The 20,965-nt window shown below is 32.6% G+C and overlaps 2 protein-coding genes and 1 long non-coding RNA gene across 3 annotated transcripts; all 3 read right to left on the minus strand.

Moving 5' to 3' along the window:
• Positions 1–693: 693 nt before the first annotated feature.
• On the minus strand, positions 694–1,744 carry LOC133030565 (uncharacterized). The gene is made up of 3 exons (XM_061103352.1): positions 1,453–1,744; positions 1,145–1,319; positions 694–931 (listed from the first exon to the last, which is right to left on the minus strand). Exons 1-3 carry the CDS (start codon positions 1,742–1,744, stop codon positions 694–696), a joined length of 705 nt encoding a protein of 234 aa, XP_060959335.1.
• An 8,667-nt stretch (positions 1,745–10,411) lies between these two features.
• LOC133030274 (uncharacterized) lies at positions 10,412–12,360 on the minus strand. Its single transcript, XR_009684115.1, has 2 exons — positions 11,627–12,360; positions 10,412–11,524 (listed from the first exon to the last, which is right to left on the minus strand). It is a non-coding gene; the product is annotated as an uncharacterized LOC133030274 (long non-coding RNA).
• Positions 12,361–17,601: 5,241 nt separating this feature from the next.
• On the minus strand, positions 17,602–18,296 carry LOC133030069 (uncharacterized). Its single transcript, XM_061102282.1, has 2 exons — positions 18,019–18,296; positions 17,602–17,911 (listed from the first exon to the last, which is right to left on the minus strand). Exons 1-2 carry the CDS (start codon positions 18,288–18,290, stop codon positions 17,719–17,721), a joined length of 465 nt encoding a protein of 154 aa, XP_060958265.1. The 5' UTR covers positions 18,291–18,296; the 3' UTR covers positions 17,602–17,718.
• Between the last annotated feature and the right edge of the window lie 2,669 nt (positions 18,297–20,965).

Below are 20,965 nucleotides of genomic sequence, written 5' to 3' on the forward strand. Positions count from 1 at the left end.
GAACATTTTCACTAATCGAAACGTGCCATATCAACTCCATATCTCTTATAGTAAGAACATCTGCAATCACCTCTTTGTCCCAAGCCAAACCATCAGTAGTCATGAGCGAACTTATATGTTTATCAATCAAGGTAGGATGATTAGATTCAATGTAGGGATTGGCCTTATCAAGAAGCCACGGGTCTCTAAGAATACTAACATTAGTTACATTACTGATACTTCTCCTCACTCCTCTCTTCACCACATCTTGTGCTTCGATGACGCTCCTCCAAATGTAGCTTGGATTATTACCCAAAGTTGCATTAAGAAAACAACCATTGGAAAAATACCGAGCCTTAAAAATTTGACCAACCAAACTTGATTTGTTGAGCAAAATTTGCCACCGTTGCTTGGCCAAAAGAGCTAAGTTGAAATCATGAAGGTCACGAAACCCCAAGCTACCATTCTCTTTCTTCCTTGTCATCTTCTCCCAACTCATCCAATGGATACCATCTTTATTAGTAGTCTGCCACCAAAATTTACTAGTGATGCGCTCAATTTCATGGCAAGTACTAATTGGTAGTAAGAACACATTCATAGTATAAGTAGGGAGCGATTGCACAACAAATTTAATGAGAACCTCTTTACCTACTTTTGAAAGATCGTTGTTATCCCAAGAATGAATCCTCTTCTGAACTTTGTCTTTTAAGAAGCCTAAAGCTTCATGTTTATTCCTCCCACACTAGGTAACCGCAAATCCTCACTACTTTCATCAACTTCAACAAGCCCCATACGACTACAAATATCTCTACAAATTTGGGCCGAAGTATTCGTGCTAAAGAAAACACAAGATTTAGAGAAGTTCACCAATTGGCCAGAGGCTTTAGCAAAAATTTTAAGAAGACGGAGAACAATTGTAACCTCCCTATCATTGGCTTTACAATACAAGTAGCTATCATCCGCAAATAACATATGAGAAATTATTGGTGCTGCATTAGCAACACGACAACCATGAATCCATTTCCTCTCTTCAAATTTTTGACTCACTGTAGACAAACCTTCTGTGCATATTAGAAAAAGATAAGGCGAGATTGGGTCCCCTTGACGAATTCCTCTTGTTGGAATAATAGGCCCCAACAGTCTTCCTCACGTAACAATTTTATACTGAACTGAAGAAAGACACCCATAGATGAGTCGAATAACCTTATCAACAAATCCCAATAGGCTCAATATTGCATAAAGATAGGAACATTCTACCCTATCACAGGCTTTACTCAAATCCAACTTCAAGGCAATAAATCCATCTCTACCCTTCTGCTTCCTCTTGAAATAATGAAGGACTTCAAAAGAGACCATTATATTATCAGTAACGAGAAGGTTTGGAATGAAGGCATTTAAATTACTAGATATCACATCACCCAACAGACATTTCAATCTATTAGCCATAACTTTTGAAATGATTTTTGTAATCACATTGCACAAGGAGATCGAAAGCAACTCCCTCATATTCTCTGGGCATTTCTTCATTTGTAATGAGAATCAAATTCGTCTCGTTCATGCCAGTAGGCATAGATTCAGCATTGAAGAATTGTCTGATCGTTTCAACCACATCAACCCCCACAATATCCCAATACTTTTGATAAAAAGTCGGGTTCATTCCATCAAGAACTGGTGACTTATCTTGGTACATTTTGAAAACCACTTCCTTTACTTCCTCACTACAAACTGGTCTCAACAGCATATTATTCTGCTCCTCCCTAATCATAGGGTTACCATAACATCCCCCAAACTATCTTCCCAAGTAACTTTAGACCCAACATCATTCTTTAAACTAGAGATAGAATTATTACGTCTTCTCGCACTAGCTTTAGAATGAAAAAACTTACTATTCTAGTCTCCCCATTGAAGTCAAAGTTGTTTCAATCGTTGACGCCAATCTTGAATATTCTTATTTATAGGTTCAACTAACAAACTCTAAACTTAATTATTTTTTACTTTTTATTTTATATCTATTTAAAATTTGATTCTAATAATAATTTTTTTTTAATTTCAAATTTACATAGAAAAATATTTTTATTACATTTATTTTTAATATAATAATTATACTTATAGAAAATTATAACATATTAAACTTAAATAAAAATTTATAATAATCACTTTTAAAATAATTAAAATATTATGAGTTCAATACTTTAGAAGTAATATTTTCTTTTCTTTTCTTATATTTAATTTAAGATTTCAATTAATTTAATAATTTTAAAATTCTATCATATTATATTAATTAATTTTATTTTTTATTTTTTTGGATTCAATCTAATCTATATAATAGCTCGAATCCAATCTAATCAGTAAAAGTACATATTGAATGCATTATTTTTGATTGGTTACTTTTTAATATTGAATTACTTAAAATTTTAATTCTTTTTCACATAACTAATAACAAAATAAAATAAATTATTGTTGGTTTATGTCTCTGTTATACTCATATTTTGTGCAGCAATATAGTATTGACACGTGTAAAGAAACCAGCTCGATCTATAAAGCGATTAATGCATTCAATAAACTCGTCTCGAAAAATACATGTGGTAAAAATATTTAAACTCACCCTTTTAAACATAAGAGAAAGCTATGAATGATAACTACCGATTGATAAAATTGGCGAGATGAACATGGTTCCGTATCCTCATCCTTCGAGTTAAACACAGTTTCATTTTACTTTTAGGAGATCTTTTCTGTGAGCTTTGTTAACTCTTTAATTTTACGCTCCAAACATTGAGTCGTAACATCTGATGATTCTTTTCCGTGAATGCGATCGTTGATATGGTTTCTTAGGTTTTCTCCGTGAGATCTGACTCTTAATTTTGGCCTTTTCTCTTTTGTCGTTCAACAATTTGTCCGAAGATCATTCGTAGAAAGACTTCCACTTTTGTCATCTGATAGTGGATACACATCTTCGACATCATCATCACTTCAACTAACAGAATCATCACAGTGATTTGTGTCCTTTTGGGTAGTAGGCTTCTTGGCTCTAGCATCAAATTTCTCTTCCTACGCAACTCTACCTCTTGAATCAATTAGGTCACCTTACCATGAGGTATGGGTTCCTTTTTTTTTTCTTTTGAAGTTGGCTGGCAGATTTAGATTTCTTCTATCATTCAGTATGGGCATCTTTCTTTTAAGTCTCGCCTTTACCTTATCTTTTACTTTGTCCTTATGAGGATCGTAGGTTCCAGGATTTTAGGGATTAGCTTTCCCAAGAGTGTTATCTTTTGGAGCAGTATCATTGGTTTTATGTGTAGTGGTTAGTGCCACAATTATGGCCTCCATTCTCGCCATTTTTTCGTGCATCAACAAAGAGAATTGCTCTTGTATTTATAATTTGTCCCCAACTATTTTTAGCTCTCTGGCCATGGTGACCATAGGATTTGACTCATTTGGATTGCCTTCCTTTTTGGCATCATCAACAACAGGCATGTCTTAAGGATTATCCTCATGATCAACAGAGTCATTCTCCTCACATTCATTGCCTTCATTCATAGGATCTTCAAATTTAGGCTTCTTGTCAGTTTAATCCTTCTTGTGGCAACTGGTCGCCTTAGTTAGATCTTCTCCGTATCCCGACTTAGAATTGGTACCAACATCAACCTTTGTAGGGTCATTAAATGGAAGACCAGACTTGGTTCAGATGAGTACCATAATTATTAAAAGTAATCTTAAATGGTATCACTGCTTTCTTCAGCTCTTAACGAAAGTACTAAAATATTTACAAAGATTCTCGGAAAACTAATTATTTAATAGTAAAGCTAAAGAAAATATAATCAAAAGAACAATATATGAAGAAGACGCCCAGAATTTTTACGTGATTAGGGCGTTAATGAGCCTTAGTCCATGAGCCAGTATTATTATGAGATTGGCTAGAAAGGCCTAAGAGATTACAATGAATATGAGCACTCTATTCTTTTCTTGAGCAAGTAACTCAAGAATTTACAAACCTTTGTACGATGGATTCAATGAGTATTTATAGTGTAATAGAGGTCATACTTAGTTACCTTTTCCCTCTAATGAAGCCCAGCCTATGAGGCATTACGTGTATACTGATGTGGATAATTAATCACGATCAAATCTGTTAACACCATGTCCTATTATTGTGGGTAATTAATGATATATTAATTACTTAATCTCTAGTTGTATAGTTTTTGAGATTTAAGGAAACTATTTCCTTATACTGTACGAAATAGAAAACAAGAAACTATAACTGGCTTCTAGGTACATGCTAAAAGTTTCTTCTAGCTACACGAAGTCATGACTCTTCCAAATGCTGACTAGGCTTGTGAAACCTTGCCTACGCGAATTGTATTGATTTTCTTCCAGAAGGCAAAATAGATCTTTGGCTTGGCCTAACTTACGTTATTTGGGCCCACTAATTGGCCTTAAGCTTCTACTTTGAATCCACGTGTCCCTTTCCGAATACACGAATAAAATTTTCAACCTAGGCTATTTCCAATCAATTTTCCAAATAATTATTCCATGTGTTTTTTCCATCATCAAAAATAACGAAGATACAAGTAAAATTGGGGAGATAACAACAGTTCTAGGGACATCGAAGCTAAGCCCAGCGCCCAGGTTGACAATCAACCTGGTGTGCTAGTTTCAATCACTCAAATACAAATTCTACTCTAAGCATTTTCTCCAAAATGGTCAAAAATAGGATAAGAGACCTCGTCCTCAAGTTCAAGAACCTTAAAAATATCAAACCGACATCTTGGAAGCTTCAAAATAAGCACTCAACGCCTGAGTTAACATATGGCTTGGTGTATTGGGTTTTGCTTATCTGATTTTGATTCTGTCTCGATTCTTTGTCAAGTTTTTCAAAATAACTGAGAAGCATGAAGTCAGAAGAGTCAAATTCATAACTTCATATTTTCACTTTTAAGATAAAGTGACTTACTCAGAAATTGGGAGTTTCGAGTCTCTCGTTCCCGCAAAATAACAGTATCTCCAAGAACTGGTGACCAACTTCACCATAGCGCAAAAACTAGCTATGTGGTGTTAAAATATCATTTAGGTATCAAAATATTCATTCCAACATGTTTTCCAACTCATCCAGTGTAAAGGTTGACGTCACATGTCAACTTGCGCTCTGGATGTCAACCTGGGTGTTGGGCGCAAAACAACCTTCAGTAAAATAGTTATAACTCAGTCAATATTAATTTGATTGACGAGACTCAACTTGCCTTTCGAAACTATTTCAATGCTCTGACAAGTCATATCTTACACTCCAATCGAAAGTTTGAATTTATCAGCTCCAAATTTTACCTTAAGAGGTCTATGAATTTAAGCTACAGCACCCAAAGCGGGTCTTGTAGACGCGACTCAAGCTCCAACAACTGACGATTGACTTCTGGATTCAATTTCACAGTTAAATGATCATCAACGGTCAAAAATATCATAAATGTATTTTTTTTATATATTTTTAGAATATTTTATTATTATTTTAATAGGACTTCATTCCCTATAAAGGGTGAGCTCCACAAGCTCATTTTTTAACTTCATAAAAGTAGTGATAAGGTTAGAGCATATCTCTCTAGTTTCTCTCTCTAGAAATTAGAGTATCCAGACTTGACCATTTTTCTGTAAACTATCTCGTGAGAAATAAAATTCGAAGTAGACGGAACTTTATTGCTGTTGCGATACAGTGAATGAACTATTATAAACAGATGTGTCTCTCTTATTTATACTTAATTTATAATACATTATCGACAATCTAGCGATCGACAATCTAGCGAGTGGGTGTAGTCAGATATCTGTATCTAAATTTTTGCGTCAACAAAAAATTATATATGGTACCATAAATAAATGATTGTTTGTGATTATTTCTTGAGATAATAAGCTACTTTTTTTTAAAAAAAAAAATTAGTATTTTAAGGAAAAATGAACAAAGAAAACCTAATAATAATCAGAAAAATATTCGTCGAAAATTAATTTGAATATATATCTTCCCACTACCAACTCCAAATCCTCAAAATTAACTTCAATCAATAAATAAAAAATATATATAAATATATATATATAAATCTACTTATATAAATCTAACCAAATATAAATCGTCCATTAAAAAAAAAAATCGAACATATATATCTATTAAAAAAAACAAAATTCCAACCCCACAACCAAACCAAACAGTAACTTTTAATTGTTAAAGTGTATCTCCTCCTATTGCCAATGTATCTCCTCCTATTGCCAATTCATTTTGAGATAAAACTCTATTCACTTTATTCAAAATTCTAACACTATAGTTCATTTCTCTTTTGCCAAATAAATAATTCACCGAACATCCTCCAAAAGAGATGTTCTTAGCTAATTTAAAGTAGTTATAGGAGTGCTAGCTCAAGCAAGTCAATAAGAATGAGCGAAAAGACTTAAGTCAATTAATTATATAGGCATTAAAAAAAGTAGTTATTTTCTTATAACAAACAAGAGGCTTGACTTTGAGTTTGACTCAATACAACACGTTATAGGTGGAACGAAATTACGAAGACGTCTTAGTTTTGATCTTAGGATGGAATAATAGATGATCCAAACATCAATCACTCATCTAGCAAGTAAATATTGTTATATTATTTTATATAATATAATATGTAGATTAAATAATTAAGTGTGACAAAGTATTAATTTTGTCAAATTGTAACATACATTATGGAGTTATAAAATTTGTGTAGAATGATCTCAAAATAGGAGTTGCAAATCCTTTAAATTGATAATCACTTGAATATTTAACTCCCATCTCTTTTTTCACTCTTAAATTAGTAAAAGATGTTACTAATTGTTTATGAATGTGAATGAATGATAGTTATTGAAAATATTGTTGTTGGAGACTTGATTTATTCATTTATAAGGTGTATAAATGGTTCAAAATCAAGTGGGAATGATTTGGAACACTTTGGAAAAGAATTGGCCAAAGCTGAAAAAATGGTAACTAGTAACTAGTTACTGTTTTTTTCAGCATATTATTGCCCACGTTTTTGAAAGTTTGAGAGCCTTTGTAACAGCCCAAAACTCCTCCAAATCACCCAATTAATAACATAAATGCCCAATTTATGATTGGTAACATCCAAGGGCTTTATGGTGGTCATTCATGTTCATATGAGAGTGAAAAACTCTATAAATAGAGACCATATTGTTCACTTGCATAAGTAGTGGTTGAAACCATTTGTTGTGGTTAGAACCTTGTGAGGATATGCTCATCCTTAGACACTAGGCTGAGCATATGAGGCTTGATAAATCCTTAAGAGCATTTCTAGAGTTTCCCTAAGTGTCCATATGAGGGAGGAAATGACTTTTAGGACAAAGGTCCTTGAGCCTTGGTCAAGCTTTTTGTGTGTTATCCTTCTTCTTCTTCTCTAGCTTTCTTGTAATCTTGATGAAATACTTTTATTTGTATTTTGAGTATTTTGATTGTAATCCTTCTATTCTCTCTTGTAATGAGAATTTTTCCAACAATCTAAAAGTCATTTCGATGGCATATTCTTCTTTCTAAAAGACTTGCCATGGAGGTCAAACAATCAAAGAAAATTATCCATGGGGGAGAGCATCAATCAAGATCATGAGAAGAAAAATAATGTGGTAAGAAATTCAAGCCATCCATGGGTAAGCATGGTGGATTTATTTGATAATAATATATTAACATATTCATATGATGAGATATGATATTTTGGTATAAATTTTTTATATGTTAATATATATTATATATGTGTATATTATATTATTATATATAGTGATATATAATATTATAATTGAGATTATAACATAATAGTATATGTATATATGTGAGAGAGATATATATCATATAACATGTGACATATGTGAGTTATATGTATGTTATATGATGAGCATGCGATATAATTACATATATATTTATGAGAATAAATATGTAGAAATAGTGATTTCTATATACATGCATATATGATATATATTATGTGTATATGATATATATATTGTGTATATGCATATTAATGTATTTGTATGTTATATATATATATGATATGTAACATATATATATATATTTAATTGTGGAATTAATATTGATATTTTGTATATGTTATTTATGATAGTATGATAATATATATACAATATTAATTAACATAAAATTATTTGATAGTTATAATTGTATGGGAGTTATATATTAATTTTGTGTACTAATATATGTATATAAATTATCATATTAATATATGTACTATATGGTATGATAATGGAGATGATGATAAAGAAAATGGGTTCATTCTATCATTATTATTATGAGATTATATCGTGATTAAAGATAATTACTTAGAAATAAAGTTCCATTTTGGTGATAATCATCTCATTTTATGAGATAAGAAAAGTGAACTATGTGAGCTACACTTTTTTGTGTTTTTCTTGTCATAGCAAGAGCAAAGTGATCAAAGTGGATCTAAATTGTGAAATGAGCTCATAAAATTGGAAGGACAATTTTAGACTCAAAGAAAGTAGATCGTTGTGGATTCAAATAATGAGATAAAAGATTATAAATTGGAGAAGCAATTTTGAATCTTTAAAAGTAAAGTGGTGAAACAAAATTGATGAGAAATAATTTTGTTAACATTGGACTAATCTCAGTGAGGAGATAACCATAAAATTGAAGAAGCAATTTTATGCTATCTATTAACAAATTTTAAGTATAATTTTGTTAATAAAGGACAAATAATGGATAAAAATAATTCTATTAATTTGTAAGTGGTATTTTGAGAGATTATCATATGATATCTAAAGGTTCATGATAATTTTGAGTGCACATTATTTTGAAAGATAATGTATAGAGAACAAAATAAAATAAAGAGATTTATTTTAAAGTGATATGGTATTTTCACTTTATAGTCAAATGTGGGGGTGAGATTTGAGTCTAATCAAATTTGTTGAGAAATTATTGATTATCTATATATATATATATGTGGTTTTGAATTTAATATTCTAAATTAATATTTTGCTATGTGCATATAAACATTTAGATATATTTGATGTCAAAAGTTTGGTGGTAATAATTTCAAGAAGGAAATTAAATCTAAAATTATGGGGGTGCATACTCCAATATTAGAAGTTTAGACATGTTTGGTGTTTAAAACTAAAAATGTGTGTATTTGAGACATGCTTGGTGTCTTAAATAAAGTGTAACTTTGACATGTTTGATGTCTAAAGTTAAGTGTGTAATTTAGACATATTTGGTGTCTATATTAATGTTTAATTTTGATATGATTGATATCAAAATTATTGAGAATTTGAGTTGTGTGAAAATTAATCTTTTATGATTGAATTTTCAAAGCTTAAGTACTTAAGGAGAAAAGTGGTCACAAAGTGAACACTATATATTTGGCTAGCATGATTCGTTTGGAATCAAAAGTGTGAGGTTAACAAATCGCTTAATCTTCATACAAAATTAAAGCATGAATTTTGAGGGATGGGACCTAAACTCCCTTAGCGTTTTGCTCATTGATGGTAAGGTGTATAAATGGTTCAAAATCAAGTGGGAATGATTTGGAACACTTTGGAAAAGAATTGGCCAAAGCTGAAAAAATGGTAACTAGTAACTAGTTACTGTTTTTTTCAGCATATTATTGCCCACGTTTTTGAAAGTTTGAGAGTCTTTGTAACAGCCCAAAACTCCTCCAAATCACCCAATTAATAACATAAATGCCCAATTTATGATTGGTAACATCCAAGGGCTTTATGGTGGTCATTCATGTTCATATGAGAGTGAAAACTCTATAAATAGAGACCATATTGTTCACTTGCATAAGTAGTGGTTGAAATTGAAACCATTTGTTGTGGTTAGAACCTTGTGAGGATATGCTCATCCTTAGACACTAGGCTGAGCATATGAGGCTTGATAAATCCTTAAGAGCATTTCTAGAGTTTCCCTAAGTGTCCATATGAGGGAGGAAATGACTTTTAGGACAAAGGTCCTTGAGCCTTAGTCAAGCTTTTTGTGTGTTATCCTTCTTCATCTTCTCTAGCTTTCTTGCAATCTTGATGAAATACTTTTATTTGTATTTTGAGTATTTTGATTGTAGTCTATTCTCTCTTGTAATGAGAATTTTTCCAACAAATATTTCACCTATTTTGTATATATACAATTTACAATGTATATATACATCATACATTATATAACATGGAAAAAATTTGGTACACATGTGAATATTGATGCCGCACGTTGTCAGCTCCAGTGGGGGGAACAAGGTTTTGTGTAGAAGCAATTTAGGGGATTAGGATTTGTTATTATTCCTAATGTCATGCCATGCAAGTCTGGAGGCTCTTATAAGACGTTCAAATTAGAAGGGTTTGTCATTCATGCTATTTAGAGCAATGTATTAATTATGTATACATGGTGCTCAATATTTGATAAACCATTTTGTGATCACTATCATCAATCAATATATTAAATTGTGTTTCATAATCTTAATATGTATTTTAAAATAACAAAAAGCAAACAAACTTCTTAATGAACTTTTACTTTTGGACAGCTGAATTATAAATTAATTCTTAATGAAATTAAACCTGCATGACTCCCGTGATGCCAACTACGAAAGATCAAATATTTTTTGACTAAGTTTCTTAGATGGCATCCAGGGAGCCAGGCAGAGATTATTCTTCGTTCCCTTCCCTTAATTGGTAAATATGTACTCTTTTTGGATCCATAAAATGTAAAATCTCATTACTCATCAATATACAAATATATATATGATGTTACATTATAATGCAATAAGCAATCATGCAATAATTTAATTTGATGATCAATGTATATCTAATTAATTAATTACTCTAACAACCAAGAGGGTCCGGAGAGATAATATGATATGACATATTCATATTTCACAATCAAATTAGATATACGTTCATTAAAGCAGTATGGTCTTTCTACGTGTAAGAAGGATCATGTACGCGTTCCAAACGTTCTCTCAACTTTTAAAGTAATATAAAGAAAAAAAGTTACTTTGCAAAAGTTCTTAGCTAAAAAATCAACTAATTATAATTTTAGTTTCTATGAAAATTGGTTTTTCTTTCTCTTTTTCAAAGTTATTACACTTTTTTTTAAAGAAAACGACAAAAAATATGAATATCAATTCCTATCTTATGCCGTTAACCACGTCTATAAAAACAACAATTTTTTTTTTTTTGAAACAGTTTTTTTTCCTTTTCTAATAATGAAGCATTGAAAATATTTACAGCTCTAGAAGATAAGTATGAACTACATTTATTTGTATAGTAGCATATAACAAAATAATAAATCACAAAGCATATATCATTTTCCAACTAATATGTAACAAAGCATATGTATCAGTTTCAGCAAAAAAACTAATGTAACAAAAACAAAAATGTATGCTTGACAATAATTGTAGCCCAATTAGATCACTTACCATTATTAATGAGGCAATTAAAACCCATGAAAATGATGTAAGAGAGATGCAATACTATATTTTGTGAAAGGAGGAATTAAGTTCAACAAAAGTGGCTCCTCTTTCTTTATAATATGCTCCTGTGTAGAGAAAGAGAAAGATTAAAATTCCAAAGTAAGAAATGATCAACGCAGTAAAGTACAGTGTGGAAATTTATAGGAAATTGAGTGATGATTTTTAACTTTAGGCAAAGACAGCACAAAATCCAGCCGGAGAATTTGTGATGAGATGGGACTTTGTAGAGACGGCTGATAAATTTTTTCTCTTATTTTTTTTCCAATCTTTTTGCCACTTACCATATCATTTCCTGCTAATAATAATTTTAGATTTTGAAGGCAAAGATGTATAAAAACATGTCAATAGCTGTGGCTTTTTATATATAATAAATAATGAAAAAAAAAGAACAAACTGTGAGACGAGAAACAATACTGTACATTAGATGTGTGTGTGTTGTGTGTCCATATATCTGATAAGTTGGCAGCTAAGCAATTTTGTGGGATTATTAGTTTGGCTGTTTCGTGCATTGGAAAAGGCGACCCCCTATGTGCCAAAGCCACTGCATAAGACAAACTTACAGCCTTGGATTGGGTGGTTCTTCCGGATTGTTTCATGGCCGTTTTTGGGCTTTAATTAAATATAGATTTCAAATATAACATAAATATAATATTATACACATTGATGCACTTTGGCTTGGCTTTCTGTTTATAATATAAACTGCTCCTCTCTAATCTCCAGATATATATATATTATTCATTTTGAGAAATACTGAAAAAGGTGTTTAGCTAATGCACCTTAATTAAATATTTTATCTCGTATAATTTAATATAATAATTTTTATAAAATATTACTAGTTACAAAATGTTACCTCTAACAAGTATTAAATACCACTAGTATCTAATAGCTAGCCATGCTTATATATTTTAACTTCATGACAATTTATATAAATTTAAACTCATGTTAGGAATACACTACATTGAAACTAAATGTATAACTTATAAAAATGTTAAGAGGTGTCAAAAAAAAATGGCATTTTGTTATTGATATATTTTAATATTAAATCGCACATATTTTAATTTAAGAAATAATATCTAAATTCGTTAATTTTAAGTCAAATAGCAATACTTAGAGTAATATAACTTCATTTTTACCATTGTAGGAAGGGCATAATAAATTGATAAGCTTATTACATATCCACACGACACATCGCATTGGGCCATATCCACCATAAATTTGATTGGATCATGTTTTCAGTCCGCCACAGGCCTTGCCATAAATTTAAGAAAATATATATTTTTGTGGGCTATTTAAAAATGAAGATAAGTTTTGATATATATGGCATAAATACTTAATTGTACTAAATATTGTATTTTTTAAAAAAATTACAAATATGAAAAAAAAAGTCATGAGTAGTGCCATAAAAATTTTAAATTTGTGTTTCTTTTTATTTATTTTTTTCCTTTTTAAAAAAATAAAGGGAATTTTACAAAAATACTGCTTTTGGACCAAAACTTTACATTTATACTGGGACACGGCAAAAACAACATTTATACTGCCCCAGCCCAATTTCATTACTTTTGTACTGCCCAAGCCCAACATCATTTCATTTCTACTGTGAACAGTAAAACACACGGGAAACAACCTTGTTCGTGTGTGAGGAGACGCCGGAGACGGAAATCACCAAGAAAAAACCATTAAATCCGGCGAAGAGTTTTTTGAAAAGGAATCAGAATTGAAGAACAAGACGTACAGAAAACTGTCCCAACAAAATAACAGAGGTAAACACAACAAACTCAAAAAATAATTTAATTCTTAAGAAACCAAAAAAAATTAAAAATAAAAAAAAAGGATTTAGATCTGAAGTTTTAAACAAAAAAACGAAAACACAACTGTGATATTCTTTAATTTATGATGCAAAAACATAAATGAGGGTTGTTCTATTGTTAATTTGACGTTTGCAACACAAAATGATTTCGAAAAAAAAAATCGATAAATTGGTACAATTATTCAAACACAACATCAGGGTTGTTCAAATGTTGTTTTGCGGTCAGTACTACAACAACATTCATACATATATGTATCAGACAAATATAATAATAAAAACTTAAAAAAAAATAATGGGTATTTCTGTTTGGTTGTTTTTGTGTTGTTTTATTGTTGTTATTTTATTTTTTTTGTTGATTTTTTTTTTGTTGTTTTGCTATTGTTTTATTGTTGTTGTACAATTGTTTTAACATTAAATAAGACCCTGGAATGACAGGTAATGGAACGTCTACCAGTACTCATCAAGAGCAATGGACAATAGAATGAAGATCACAATTATGAGAACTATGTGGCTAGTGGAGAATTCATACCAACAAAATGCAAGTACGAAGAGCTACTGCAAATACTGGTTACTTCATTGGGGTGCGAAAACACCAGCACAACACTACAAATACAGTACCAAGCTAAAGAAGGAATACCACCGATCAAAATATGCAACGATCGAAGCCTCTACTTTTACTTGGAATTGAAAATGAAGGAAACAGATTTCACGACATATCCACTATGTGTGAACCAGCAAAACAACAACACAACACGTGCTGCAACACCAAATTCGATATCCACAACAACACCGAATGAATATAATGTGGCAATGATCGAAAACAACACAACAACGCTTGAAAACAACATAACAACAACAGAATCATACACAACGGGACAGCAAACGGAAGAAGGGGAAAAGTCAGAAACAATAGAAGATGAGGAGGACAAATTCGACATAATTGACTATGCAAATCAAGTTCTTTGAAGAAATGGTAGAACAACTTGAAAACACCAAGAAAAACCGGATCCGTAAAATTGACATCAACAATGCAAAGTTAATAACAGACAAGCAACACCCCGAAGTGGAAAAAGGACAGGCATACAAAGACAAAGAAACTCTAAAAAATGTCCTCAGCTACTACGCAATCAAAAACAACTTTCAGTACAAAGTGTGGAAGTCCTGCTCTCAAGAATACAGTCTGAAATGTGTTTACGAAAGCTGCAATTGGTCACTAAGAGCATCGAGAAATGGGCCAACAAACACATTCATAATCAGGAGGTTGGTTTTTAATAGTTTTTTAATGTTGTTTTTGTTGGCATCCTTAACAAATTACCTGTTTTCACAATCTGTACTGAAATACACATGATTGGTATCTGCAACAGATTTGTTTTAATAGTTTTTTAATGTTGTTTTTGTTGTTTTTTTTTTTGTTTCAATAGGTTCTCAAATATGCACACATGCCCCATAAATATAAGGCATGAAGACCAAAGGCAAGCAACATCGAAACTGATAGGGGAATGCATAAAACCGAAGTTCTTGAACATAAAGACCAAGGCAACAGCGATGGACATAAAAGGGGAGTTGAAATACAGATTTGGCATCAAAATGAACTATATGAAAGCTTGGAGAAGTAAGGAACATGCAGTAAACGACTTGAGAGGTAATGCTAGTGACTCGTACAGCCTAATACCGAGTTTCTTACACATGGTGGAAAAAACAAACCCTGGATCATTTGTGGATCCGAAAACAAAGAAGACAACGGCTTGCTCTTTGTTTTCATGGCGTTGGATGCATCCATAAAAGGGTGGGGAGCATGCGGACCGATAGTTGTTGTGGACGGAACGTTCCTCAAAGCGACTTATGGGGGAACTTTGTTGTGCGCATGCACACAAGATGCGGTCATATTTTTCCACTAGCGTTTTGTGTTGCAGATTCTGAGAATGACCAATCTTGGAAATGGTTCTTCAAAAAATTTAAAGAAGCGTATGGTGTACGGGAACACCAATGCCTAATTTCGACACGAAATGAAAGCCTCATCAAAGCAAGAGAGAAATCTATCCGTAAATTGCACACGATTCTTGCGGTTACCACATTTTGAGCAACCTTAAACCAAGCTTCAAACAACATGCTGCCAAATACACCGCCATTCTTTGGAGCAGTGAAAGCCTACACAGAAAAGCAATTCGAGTTCCACATGGCTGAATTGGATGGATTGGACAAACGCATAAGACCTTACCTCAAAAAAATCGGGTATGAAAAGTGGTCAAGAATTCATAGCCAAAACAAGAGGTATTCCACAATGACCTCAAACATATCGAATCACCGAACGCCGCAAATTTGGCGCAAGGAGCTACCAATTACAACGCCGCTAGAATGCTTCGAGAGCATTGGTGCAACAATGGACGCATACTAATAGGACAAAAGCACAAAACACCTTCACTAAGCTATCACCAACTGGAGAAGACATACTGTTGAAAAATTACACATACTCATTGAATCTGGAGGTAAAATATTAATTATGTTTTTTTTTGTAGTGTTGTAGTGTTGTTGTAGTCTTTGTTTCAATAGTTTTGTATTGTTGTTGTAGGAATTACGGCTATGTTTGATTTTTTTTCAATAAAATTTAAAACAGTTAAAGCAACAACAGATTACTTGTTTGAGGTAACAAGAATGAAAGAATCGTGGGAAGTAGACCTAGAAAAAGAACATGCACGTGCAACGAGTTCCAAATAGATGAAATGCCATGCGGGCACGCGATGGCCGTGATGAGGAGATGAACATGGACCCGTACACCTACCGTTCGATTACTACACAAAAAAAAATTGGCCGGCAACTTATTCGGGGACGCTTACCCAATAGGACACCAAAGTGAATGGGAGGTACGGAAGAAGTGAAAAATATTACGATCTTGCCTCCACATGAAAGAGTAAAATCAGGAAGACCAAAAACATTAAGAAGGAAGGCTGGATGGGAAAGGGATCAACACAACAAGTGCAGCAAATGTGGTGAACTGGGGCATAACAAAAGAACATGCAGCAGAAGACGTAGAAGGGAATAAAAACAACAACAACAACAACAAGTGGAAAAACAAAAGAAAACTACACATACGTTATGAGAATTAGATATTGAGGAATTTAAAGTTCTGAAATACACAGGGAATACGAGCTTTTTATTTGAAAAACATTGATTACATTGGAAATTGTTGATACTCTAGATTGGATATTAAAAGATGTTGGATACTAAATTGAATATATATATGAAGTTTGTTATTGAAACAGCTTTTGTGTTTTTAATACCGAAATGAATATTTGGATTCAAAAACAGAGAAACTATAAGAAAAAAAAAACAAAAAAAGAATGGATTCGAAATGAAAAAACAAACAACTTTAACATACCAACTTGTTTGTACATAAAAATAATAAGAAAAAACATACAAAAATAAAAGATTACATATTGTCCACACAAAGCGTAAGGAAAAACAACAGAACACCAATGTTTGTTTACGAAAAACAACATGAAAAACATTAAAACAACATTAAAAAACTATAAGAACAATGACAATCGATTGAAAAAGCAAATCACTTCTTGGGAAGGCTAGGAGGGGCCTCGGATTCACTTTCAATGTTCTCAGTTTGCTTCTTCATCCCATAATGATAAAATAACGCAGCCAAACGATCGCGGTGAATTTCCACATCAAAATCAGAGGATGGGATGGGTTTGCCATCAATGAAATACTCAGCAAATGATGCAACAAAAACACCACAATCACTGGAAAAAAAAAACAATAAAACACAAAAAAAGACACTATGAGAACACTGATAAAAAACAAAGTCAACAACAAAAAAATAAAAATACAAACAACCAGTGAAAAAACATTGAACACTAAACATAAAACTTACGCTGTGACCTGCTCGGGTAAACCATCAACAACAACAATAGGGAACGGTTCCATAGTGCTAAACTTAGTTTCGTTGCGAAGGCCTTTGAAGTCTAACATAGAGAAGTAATATGGTAATATAACAGAGAAAGGCTTGCAAGCCTCTTTGGCGACGATCATATACCTCCCAGAACGCAGTGAATTGTACAGATATATGCGCCTGTCAACTATGTTAAGACGACCACAAATCCAATGATCCTGTAATTTTACATTGATAGGCATAACAACATGATCAACCAAATGCCAAGGAGTGGCACATAATATCTTACCACCTTGAATGTACTGGGCCACATTGTGAGAAAGAGACAACACCGATATATCGTTGTTTTTCTCAACAAACCTCTCATACAAAGTTGTTATGCTAGAACAAAAGAGGCAATCGGTTGTGGTGACTTTGATTTTCAAATTTGAGTACATTATTTTCTTACGAAGATAATAGAAAATGATGTCAATGTGCTGAACAAACAGATAAAAAAAAGTAAGTGAAAAAACATTCAAACTTATAAAAAACTAACAGAACAACACTTAAAAACATTAAAAAAAATAGATAAAAAAAATAATATGTAAAATAATAATAATAATAAAATAAAAACTTACAGAATTGGTAAGGAAACAATTAGGGTAGGCAAGGTTGTGAAACCACATCTTGTTGCTGATGTCCTCAACACCAAAACGAAATGGCGGAAATATAGTGTCCTTACCCTTACAATACACATTAGTTGTTGTGCTAAAAAAAAAACAAATAAAAAAATATCAAAACAGAAATGAAAAAATAAAAAATAAATAGAAAACAATAACAGATATACAACTGAAAACACCTACAAAAATACTTACTTAGATTTATGCTTTCTAAGACCTGAATCAACCCACTTGACAAACTCAGCTTCCAATTGCGGATCAACAGGTTCACCAATCTTGTTGTCCAACGGGCACAAACCACGCACATATTTAACGACCTTATACACAGAATCATCAGGAGAAACCGAGGATGAACCTGATTTAGATGCACCAGAAGCAAGCTCAATGAATGGGGATTTCAAAACAACTCCTTTCTTCCGATCCCTCTTTTGAGGACGTAAAATAGGAGTCTCTTGAAAAACAACCATTTCAAGATCAGTCTTCTCAGAAGTCTCGAGCGGGAGCAGGGGCATGAGTTGAGGAACCAATCTAAAAAAGAGAAAGGATAAATAAAAAGACTTATTTTTAAATTTCAAACAGTACAATAAAAACACCATAAAAACAACAATATAATACCAAATAAATACAAATATAAAAAAAAAACATAAACACAAACCAAATTCTCCACAGCTTTAACAGCAGATGCAATTGTTGCATCAACATCAATGTTCTCCTCCCCACCTTGAGACTGATCAGCCGATAACAAAAACAAGAAAACACTATTAAAACAAACACAAAACACGAAACACACAAAAAAAAGCACAAACCAAAAATGATGTCCAAACAAGAAACACACCTGTTTGATCTCTGCAATAGGTTCCACAGGGTCAGAATTCTTGGCATCATCGACCTTGCCGGTATCATCATCCCTCGAAACAACCGCGGGGACAACAACACCCTCATCATTACGAACATCGCCCGTGTGAGCCTCATCCTGACCAGCACCAACACCATCTCCACCCAGATCATCATCATCATCATCAGTTTCATCGTCATGATGATCATCTCCTTTGTCATCGTCGAATTTATCATCCTCGTCTTCCTCCGAAGTGGAATCTTCATCATCCTCATTTTCTGAAGTACGAAGAGCATCTTCAGACTGAGATCCATTGTGAGTGGGACCACCTTGGGATGACTGAGAAAAAAAAATTAAGTAACTGTATAAAACAACATAAAAACACTACTAAAAAAATAACAGAAAAAGTAATGACAATTTAAAAAAAAAAAACCTCAATAAGAATGTCCAGCTTCTTGTTCATCTCAAAGAACGATTTCATAAGAATTTCTTGCTGGCTGACAACAACAGATACACACTTTTTAAATTCCTCAAACTCAACTCGGGAGACATTCTCATGAGCGGTTGATGAAGAAGAACCCATCAAGCCAGTTGACCGGCGGGCTTGGAACCACCTTTAATTTTGAATTTCACGGCCTCGGGAGTAGTCTCACCGGAGAAAAATCGGTGAGGCTCAAACTCAATCTCTCAACGGAAGTTGGAGTGAGGTTTCTTAATTTTAACTGAAACAACAAAAACCAACAAAAAACAATATGCACATGAAACTGAAATTATAAAATAACAACAACAATAAAAACATAAAGTATAAATAATGTATACAAAAACAACACTAAAACAACAGTGGAAAAATAATAAAAAACAACAGGATTACCTCTTTCAAAGACCGATCGAAAATGAGGGTGTTCATGACATCCATTTTCACCATACCCTCCTTGTCCTTGGGTAATTTAGGCCAATTCAAAATCCTTGGAATGCCAACATTTGAGTACAAGGATAGTTTCCCAATAACATACGGGCAACACTCGAAAAACCGAATTGAATAGCCAAAGGAAAACCCAATAACCCGTAATACCCACCATCCTCGTCACTACGAACTACCCTCTTATAACCAGAATCTATCTTACCCTTCAAAGAATGCATAGTGATATCAAAACAATGCTTGCCCCACCCAAATTCATTATATCGACCACTATCCACAACATCTATTTCCTCAGACGAAATAACTTTACCCGAGGGACCACCTAACAAATAACACTGCACAAAATACAATACAGCCAACTTGACTGCAAGATCGTCGTTATCCTTAAGATTGTCAGCAATAAAAGTACCGAATAGCACCCTTGGTAATTTTTTTGTACCCGCTTAAAACAAGATTTGACCAATTCATTATCATCTTGCTTAAACCGATAAAAATCGAATCAACATGACAATCTAACCCCGTGACCAACGCAAACTCTTCGATACTAAACCTAAGGTATTTCCCTTGGACACAAACCCAAAACTCCAACCCATTAGGCCGCCGAACCTCCTCAACAAAGAAACAATGCAAAGAATTGGTAATGAATTATGTACTCGGGAATTCGAAGAAAATAACCAAACACGATTTTGAAAAAATTTCCAATTGGCTTTCAGTTAAAATTCTCTTAATGTAACCAAGTACAGAGTAATAACCAGATGTTACTACTCTAGAATGATAAAATTGAGATCGAGTGTACTTGCATTCCCAATCCTAAAAAACAGAACAATGAAAACACTGATAAAACACCAACAAACACTACGAAAATAACAACAACAAAAAAACAACCAAAAAACATAGAACAGAATGCATAACATGACAAACCTCAACAATCCTATTAACAGGAATTTCTTCAGAAACACCTGATGATGGCAACACCTTCACAGGGGATTTACCCTTGCCCTAAAATAAAAAATAACAACACCAACAAAACAACAAATAAAAAATTAACAAAAACACATAAATAAATCGAACAATATATATAAAACAATTACAAATACATAAACAAAAACAAACAAATACCCAGATATATGAACCTCAAATATCGAATTTAACAAAAAAACAAAAAACCTCAAAAACAACAACAGATAAATAGTAAAATACCTTAACAGAAACAAAGCGACTTAAGAAATTCAGAATCCAACTCAAAATCTGAGTCTGAATTTTCAACAACAGTTCGAGGTCTTTTTCCTCGAGTGTTCTTCGAAGGTCCAACAATGGTTTTTCTTTTAACAGAAGGGGAAGTGGGGCTAGGAGGGTTCTCTTTCAGATTTTTTTTACCCATTTTTGAT

The sequence above is a fragment of the Cannabis sativa genome, chromosome 8, assembly GCF_029168945.1.
Source record: "Cannabis sativa cultivar Pink pepper isolate KNU-18-1 chromosome 8, ASM2916894v1, whole genome shotgun sequence".
NCBI lineage: Eukaryota > Viridiplantae > Streptophyta > Magnoliopsida > Rosales > Cannabaceae > Cannabis > Cannabis sativa.